The sequence below is a fragment of the Salpingoeca rosetta genome, assembly GCF_000188695.1.
Source record: "Salpingoeca rosetta unplaced genomic scaffold supercont1.40, whole genome shotgun sequence".
Classification (NCBI taxonomy): Eukaryota; class Choanoflagellata; order Craspedida; family Salpingoecidae; genus Salpingoeca; species Salpingoeca rosetta.
In genome coordinates, this window is record NW_004754894.1 from 185616 (window position 1) to 192446 (window position 6831).

General features: G+C 54.1%; 5 protein-coding genes across 6 annotated transcripts in view; 2 read left to right on the forward strand and 3 right to left on the reverse strand.

Moving 5' to 3' along the window:
- The window catches only part of PTSG_10981 (uncharacterized protein), a 3640-nt gene extending 2221 nt beyond the window's left edge, over nucleotides 1–1419 (reverse strand). The window contains exons 1-5 of the mRNA XM_004987851.1: nucleotides 1138–1419; nucleotides 809–975; nucleotides 546–592; nucleotides 319–407; nucleotides 99–161 (exon numbers count right to left, since the gene is read on the reverse strand). Coding sequence (XP_004987908.1) covers nucleotides 99–161; nucleotides 319–407; nucleotides 546–592; nucleotides 809–975; nucleotides 1138–1269 — 498 coding nt within the window. The 5' untranslated portion in view covers nucleotides 1270–1419. The remainder of the gene's footprint in view (nucleotides 1–98; nucleotides 162–318; nucleotides 408–545; nucleotides 593–808; nucleotides 976–1137) is intronic.
- PTSG_10982 lies at nucleotides 1370–2953 on the forward strand (the record flags this gene model as incomplete). Of its 2 annotated transcripts, XM_004987853.1 has the most annotated exons (4): nucleotides 1436–1549; nucleotides 1766–2059; nucleotides 2395–2551; nucleotides 2738–2953. In XM_004987853.1, the coding sequence occupies 4 exons, from the start codon at nucleotides 1436–1438 to the stop codon at nucleotides 2830–2832; spliced, it is 660 nt and encodes a 219-aa protein (XP_004987910.1). In that variant the 3' UTR covers nucleotides 2833–2953. The 2 variants fall into 2 exon arrangements, with proteins under 2 accessions (XP_004987909.1, XP_004987910.1); XM_004987852.1 differs by having other exon boundaries at nucleotides 1370–1549; nucleotides 2395–2953.
- A 33-nt stretch (nucleotides 2954–2986) lies between these two features.
- On the reverse strand, nucleotides 2987–4314 carry PTSG_10983 (uncharacterized protein). The gene is made up of 3 exons (XM_004987854.1): nucleotides 3731–4314; nucleotides 3431–3483; nucleotides 2987–3260 (listed from the first exon to the last, which is right to left on the reverse strand). The coding sequence occupies exons 1-3, from the start codon at nucleotides 4283–4285 to the stop codon at nucleotides 3179–3181; spliced, it is 690 nt and encodes a 229-aa protein (XP_004987911.1). The 5' UTR covers nucleotides 4286–4314; the 3' UTR covers nucleotides 2987–3178.
- Nucleotides 4315–4348: 34 nt separating this feature from the next.
- PTSG_10984 (uncharacterized protein) lies at nucleotides 4349–6139 on the forward strand. Its single transcript, XM_004987855.1, has 5 exons — nucleotides 4349–4734; nucleotides 4877–4934; nucleotides 5117–5188; nucleotides 5384–5541; nucleotides 5683–6139. Exons 1-5 carry the CDS (start codon nucleotides 4480–4482, stop codon nucleotides 5917–5919), a joined length of 780 nt encoding a protein of 259 aa, XP_004987912.1. The 5' UTR covers nucleotides 4349–4479; the 3' UTR covers nucleotides 5920–6139.
- PTSG_10985 (FolD protein) overlaps nucleotides 5841–6831 on the reverse strand; it is a 2709-nt gene continuing 1718 nt past the window's right edge. The window contains exon 5 of the mRNA XM_004987856.1: nucleotides 5841–6440. Within this exon, the coding sequence (XP_004987913.1) occupies nucleotides 6334–6440 (107 nt within the window). The 3' untranslated portion in view covers nucleotides 5841–6333. The remainder of the gene's footprint in view (nucleotides 6441–6831) is intronic.

Consider the following 6831-nt stretch of genomic DNA (forward strand, 5'->3'; position numbering starts at 1 on the left):
ACACACACACAGACACAGACACAGACACACACACACACACAGACACACAGACACACAGACACACAGACAGACACACACACACACACACACACACACACCTGTTGTGTTCTCTGGTCGGCGACCAGAATATCCATTGCAGATTTCAAGCGGTCTGATGGGCTCTGGAACGATTGTACGATGACGCAAACAAGAAGCAAGATTCAGGTTTGAGTGTGAGGGTGGTGTTGATGTATGTGCCAGTTCCACGCAACAAACACCATTCGCGCACAGCCACCATCAACTCAGAGATCATTTGTGCGCACGTGTGCGGTCGTGTACCTCGAGGCTGCTGCCGTCATCGTAGAGGATGACATGGTACTGTCGACGGAAGAACAGCCGCGGCACCTTCTCTTCAAGATCCAACAAACCTACGCACGCGAGTGTTAGTTGTCATCATCCGTCACTGTCCCTTGTTGTTGCGCACATTCTCAGTCATCAAGGAGGCCAAGTCATCCAACGCCCCTCACGCACACACAATTGTGATAGCATGCCATGGCAGAACGCACTTTGGTGTTTCACGCAGTCCCAGTTGACTGCAGATCGGACATGCAATCTGGCAAGCATCACGACACGAGGAGTCAGAAACAGCCTTCAGGGCGATGTTGCCAAACATACTCATGCACACGAACATTCATACCTACCACACACACACACACACACAATCACACAAACAATACACATGTAAGCATACATACACGAATGCATTTACCCACACACACTCACACACCCACACCCACACCCACACCCACACACACGTGTGTTTTCGTACTTGTCAAAGGATTGCGCGTCCCTACAATCGAGGACGAGTAGCTGGCTGCCGAATTGCAGCTTGTTGAAAAGTTGGACGCACGACAGCGAGTCAAAGTGGACGTCCACCAATTTATCCGGCTCCCTTGGTGGCGGCGTCTTTGGGCGGACAGGTGTAATGGCCTCAACCTACAAATGCGCGTGCAGAGTGTACTTGTGAAAGTGTGTCCAGAGCACGCGAATGTGGTTGTGCATGTGTGTGCGTGTGTGTGAGGGTGTGCACTTGTGCAGTGCACGCGTGTCGGTGTCATGAGTCGTCGCCTCCCGTCTTTCCTGCACCGGCACACTCACCATGGCCTGCTTCTCTGCAATGAGATCTTGAATCGCTTTCCCACCGGAAGCATTCACCACTGGTGTGGAGCTAGACGAAACAGGTGGCGGAGGCGGCGGCGGTGGCGGGCCTGGAGGTGGAGGAGGCGGCATCGTTGGGCGGTTGGACGTGGCGCTCGCAGAGACGATGGACTGTCGTGTACGTGGGATGGTGGGTTGCTGTTGTGGGTTGGTCGTTGCTCACAAACACAAACATACACAAAGAGTTGGGAAGAATCGATGGAGATATTGGACAAATTTCGGCGACGGTCGGAACGTGATGACTTCGTGTGCTGCCGCTGCGGTTGTGCTGTGCCCTGGGCATGGGGTGTACATTGGTGAGCGAGGCTGTGATCCAGCACTGGGTGTAAACTGGATCATCGCGCCGTTCCAAGTGAGTGTATGCAGTCATGTGGATGGAAGAGATTGGCCAAGGCGACACACAAAGGGCGGGCACACAGAGAGGGGGAGGATGCCACTTTGCCGGGTGCACTTGACTGCTGTGCGCCGGCTGACATGAATGTTTGTCACTCACTCTCCTCACTCATCCCCCCCCCCCTCACGCACCCTCCTCACTCCACCCCCTCACTCCGATTGCGCCTTGCATCAGGCCGGAGAAGGTGCAGCCTTTGTGCAGCATGTAAAGCGGGCAGTGGAGTTGGCACACGAAGACCCAACTGCAACGCTTGTGTTCTCTGGCGGTGCAACCAAAGCAGAGACCCCAACGAGCGAGGCGCAGTCATACCTCACTCTTGCCGAACATCTTGGTGTCTTGGACGCTGCGCTGAGAGAGCGCACGCTGCTGGAAGAATACGCACGCGATTCATTGGAGAATCTTGCCTACACAGCTGCACTCATCCAGGAACGAGCGGGGCCGACTCCGGTGCCGTCACCGAAAATGCAGGTGTGGCGCAAGGCTATAAACGACCAGTGATTCTTGCACTTCTGAATGGCGTGCTCGTTGTGCGTGTGTGCCTGATGACGTACGTGTGTGTGTCAGCTCACATCTATGTACATCCCACACACAACGTACACATGCACTCTCACTCACAACACACACACGCACGCACACACAACGCACACATGCACTCTCACTCACAACACACAACGCACACATGCACTCTCACTCACAACACACACACACACACACACACACACACACACACGCACACACACTCTCACACTCATGCGCATACGCTCACACTCATGCGCATACGCTCACACGCACACACTTGCAAGGTCGTTGGCTGGGAGTTCAAACGCGCTCGATTCATGCAGCATGCGGAGGCGTTGAATCTTGATATCACGTACAAAGGCCTTGGTGTCTGCTCCGACCTTGAAAGCGCGACAGCTGCTGAGAAGCGAACGCTGGCCTTGTTCTCAGAAGATCCTCTCGGTGTGTACGTGATGCGATAAGAGGGTTGCTCAGCCTGGTCTCAATGTAAAAGTCGTCGTCGTCGCCGTCGTTGTTATTGTCGTTTGTCGGTTGTGACAGGATTTTGCGGTGCGCGCAATCTCTGTGATTTGTGCGCGCCGTCCTCCTTTCACACACCAACACTGTCTTGTTCCATCGTTGTGTCAGGCAACGTGCACTTGCTCGATAAGCGACGGCAGCGCAACCCGCACCAGCGTCAGCGACCATATCGCGCCAAGATTGCACGTGATATCGTCTGGTGATCCTGCTGGTTCACATGACAACCCCTCTCACACACCCACACCCCCACACACACCCCCACACACACCCCCACCCCCACACACCACATACACACACACACACCCCCCCACATCCCCCCCACACACACTCTCTCTGTCTCTGTGTGTCTGTTTTCGTCGCTAGAAGATCAGATATAATGAATCGCAAGGTCACGTCAATGTCTATGTACAGGTTATCAAGTAACACCCAGCAGAAGAGTTGCATTGCATTGCCCGTGCGTGAGTGGGTGTTTCTGTGTGAGTGCGAGAAGTGTGTACGTGAGTGCGTGAGTATGGGTGTACATACACAAACGCAGTGCAGGCGACCGGGTCAGATCTTAAAGGCATCATGTACAATCCGCTTGCTGGCGACAACATCGTGCAGCCACTGCTCCCGGCACGGTTGTGTTGCACTGCCAATTTTATCGACAGCACATCAACATCAAGTGAGAGGCGTGAGCAAATATTGGCTGTACATGGACGACAGCACCGCGGCGAATGCAGTGGTTGAGCTATATTCGTCAACAAAGTAAAACCACGTTGACACACACACACACACACACACACAAACACAGATGCGTACTCGTGCTTCAGGCGCTGTTGCTCCAGCTGCCACTCCACGCTGATGCCGTGCTCCTGTCGGAGAAGCAAGCGCGCATGAGCGTTTCGTACAAGAGACAACAGCCGGCTCACAATGCCAGGATTTGCGCGCCCACGAACACAGCCGCATCGCACACACCAAAAAAAAAAAAAAACCGCTTGCCAAAAAGCAAGGACACACACACACACACACACACACACACACACACACACACACACACACACACACACACACACACACACACACACACACACACACACACACACATGGGAACCCTCGTACTGTTTTGTTGAGGTTGAACATGGTGTAGGCCGTGGCGTTTGGCACTGGACGGCGGCGCATGGGAATACTCCATGTGACACAAGCCTGCACGTAGCCGGCACCTTCTGCTTCCTTGGCAACGTGGTACTTCCACATGTCGCTGATGGCCCAGCCCTCCACAACCGTCTCGATGATGAGCTTGGCGCTGTCCCAGTTCAGCTCATCCGCAGTGAGCGCTGTCAATCGCTGCATGGCCGATTGCAGCGCGGTTTTCACCACGTTCGTGGACATGGACCTGATGTCTGCCGTGGTTGGTCGTGAGAACGATGAACCAGTCGTGCGGGCGGAGGATAGCCGGCTGTCGGGAACAGACGTGGTGGTGATGGTGGTGGTGGTGGTCTTGCCTCCCGCGTCCTCTTGCTCGGTCCCTGGCGACAGCTGCCCGGATTGAGGCCGCTCTTCCATCTTCTTCTTCACGCTCTGCAGGATCCGGGCGACCATTTCGGCGGCTGCCTCGTCCAGGCGCTCATCCACCAGCGACCCGCTGCTCGCCTCAGATTGGCTGTCGTCCGCCATCGTGAGTGGTGTTTTCTTGTTGCCAATGCGGAAAATTACTGATGATTGTTCAATAATCCTCTACAATCAACGCCGAAGGTGGAAAACGAACAACGAGTCGCTGCTGTTGCTCCCACCGTCACCTTCTTCATCCCTTCTTCTTCTTGACCCAACAGACCACACACTCAGCAGCAGCAGCAGCAGCAGCAGCAGCCATGCAGAAGAGGCCACGGACAGGCGGGAGCGGCGGTATGACGCGGCTGTCTGCCAACTCTTCCCGTGCACAATCTGCGACAGTCACTAGCAGCTCGCAACGAGCCCAAGGACAGCACAGACAAGGGTCCACATCACCATCGTCGCCAGGCTCGCCCCCATCAGCTACAGAACACGATCTGAACGACACCTCGGACCACGTTGCCCACGAGGAGCACATGCCCTCCCACAAGGCATCCGTACACCTCATCACAGAGGTGCGCACAATTCAAGCCTACTGTGCTCCGCACTGCTTTGTTTTCTGCTTCTCGCTGTGCCGTGCCTCAGCGTTGCCACGTTGCCGTGGGCATCGTCTCTCACATGTTTTGTTGCTTTCGTCTTGCGCTGATCGTCGCACAGTTTCTTGCTGCTGTGATGGGGAAGAACTTTGAGAAGGCGCAAGCGCTCTGCGATGAGAGTGAGTACAAACTACATTTCGCGGTGTCTTCCGTGATGCCGTTGCTCTCTTTGTGTGTACTTGTAAGCGTGGGTGCAACGTGTGTGTGCGTGCATGAGTGTGTGCGCTGTGTGTGCATGTGCGTGCGTGTTCTTGTGTTTTCTGATGTATTTGTTCACGCTGACACGGCTTTGATTTGACAGTCCTTGAAGTTGAGCCGGATAACAAGACAGCTCTTGAATTCCGTGGCGTGCTCCAGCAACAGATTCAGCTCGGTTCGTTGACATTCGTGTGCATGTGTGTGTATGCGTGTGTGCGTGTATGTGCGTGTATGTGCAAATGCGTGCATGCGTGTGCGTGTGCATATGCGTGTGCGTGTGCATATGCGGCAGTCGACGCATTTGCAGCCTTTCTGCATCCCATACACCTGATATGCAATACACCGCGGCTGTGCCCATTGTTTCCTTCAGATGCTCAACCCAGCGACAGCAGTGATGACGATGATGATGACGATGATGATGATGACGATGAGCAAGAGGAGTTTGATGTTGATGAAGACATTGAAGAGAACATTGTTGTATCGGCAAGCCACGAAGCGACGCCTACGAAAAAGCCCTCATATCCTCAGGTGAGGCTGTGCTCGAACATCGAGTTGCGTGAAAACTGTAACATAATCCCACACACCTTGTCATCGTCACTCTCACCATCTCCCACTGCTGTTTGCTGTGTTTTCGTTGTCGATTCTGGACTTTAATGGCCATGCGTGCAGGCAACAAGCCAATCCAACAATGACGGCGATGACAACAACAGCAGCAGCAATGGTGATGACGACGATGATGATGATGATGGTGATGATGATGACGATGGTGATGATGATGATGATGCTGGCCCGAGCGAGGCGATGCCAGCAGATGACTACGAGGCGTCGGGGATTCTTCTCCGCTGCGACGTCAAGACCCCGCGCGATCTCGCCATGGAGCTCAAGGGCATGTCGCTCTCAAAGTAGCGCGCGCCCATGTGCACCCGCGTCGCGCCGTGCAGCGAAAGCCAAGGCGATAGCGACAGCGTGTACGTGTGTGTGTGTCGGGAAAAAGGAGCGGAAGGGAATGTATGTAGTACTATGCAGTTGTCATAACGCGCGCGCTCTTGTTCTTGCGTGAATGGTTACATTAAGAGAAAGGAGAGGGGTTGTTTATGCCATACAGAACCAACAGCAACAGCACCAACAGCAACAGCAGCGATGTGCCAAAACGATGAGCGGGCTTGCTTAACGTATTCCAACGAGTGCGGGGAAAAGGAGAGGAAAGGAGAGGAGGGGGGAGGAGGAGGCTTTGGAAGCTTGCATCATGATGAGAAATGACGCGACGCGAGGGGCAAGGATGTTTAATGGGATGATTGGTTAGAAGGCTGGTGGTGTTGGTTAGCTGTCGGCAGGTACTGCTGCGTGGTGCTGGCAGTGGCGCTCCCACGCCGTCACCGTATTGCGCATCAGAAACGCAACCGTCAATGGACCGATGCCCTTGGGTACTGGTGTGTGTGTGTGTGTGCGTGTGTGTGTGCGTGTGTGCGTGCGTGTGTGTGTGTGTGTGTGTGTGTGTGTGTGTGTGCGTGCGTGTGTGTGTGTGTGTGTGTGTTCCTGTGTAAAATGAGAAACAAGCATCAAAGAATGACGAACTGTTGAGTCTGACATACTATGTCCCAAGCTCGCTTCTGTTGCACACCAAATTCAAAAATTCCACCTTCCAAACCACCTACACAAAAATGTTCATGATGACAAAGATGGTCAGCTAACCTGAACTCCAGTGCGCTGCACGAGTCCGCGAGACCAGCTGATCTGCCCTAAACCAGGTCGTGCTCCGTTGGGATGGGAACCTAACTCAAACTCTGTGCTCTAACGATGTCAGTCACAACTTACCAC

Excerpts from the sequence above, each read along its gene's own strand:
- PTSG_10983 (XM_004987854.1), bottom strand. The coding sequence starts at position 4,285 with ATGGCGGACGACAGCCAATCTGAGGCGAGCAGCGGGTCGCTGGTGGAT. Across the intron at positions 3,484-3,730 it reads TGTTCAACCTCAACAAAACA|GAGCACGGCATCAGCGTGGA; the intron begins GTACGAGGGTTC and ends CTTCTCCGACAG. Across the intron at positions 3,261-3,430 it reads CAACAGCGCCTGAAGCACGA|TGCAACACAACCGTGCCGGG; the intron begins GTACGCATCTGT and ends TAAAATTGGCAG.
- PTSG_10984 (XM_004987855.1), top strand. The coding sequence starts at position 4,480 with ATGCAGAAGAGGCCACGGACAGGCGGGAGCGGCGGTATGACGCGGCTG. Across the intron at positions 4,735-4,876 it reads CCGTACACCTCATCACAGAG|TTTCTTGCTGCTGTGATGGG; the intron begins GTGCGCACAATT and ends ATCGTCGCACAG. Across the intron at positions 4,935-5,116 it reads GCAAGCGCTCTGCGATGAGA|TCCTTGAAGTTGAGCCGGAT; the intron begins GTGAGTACAAAC and ends TTGATTTGACAG.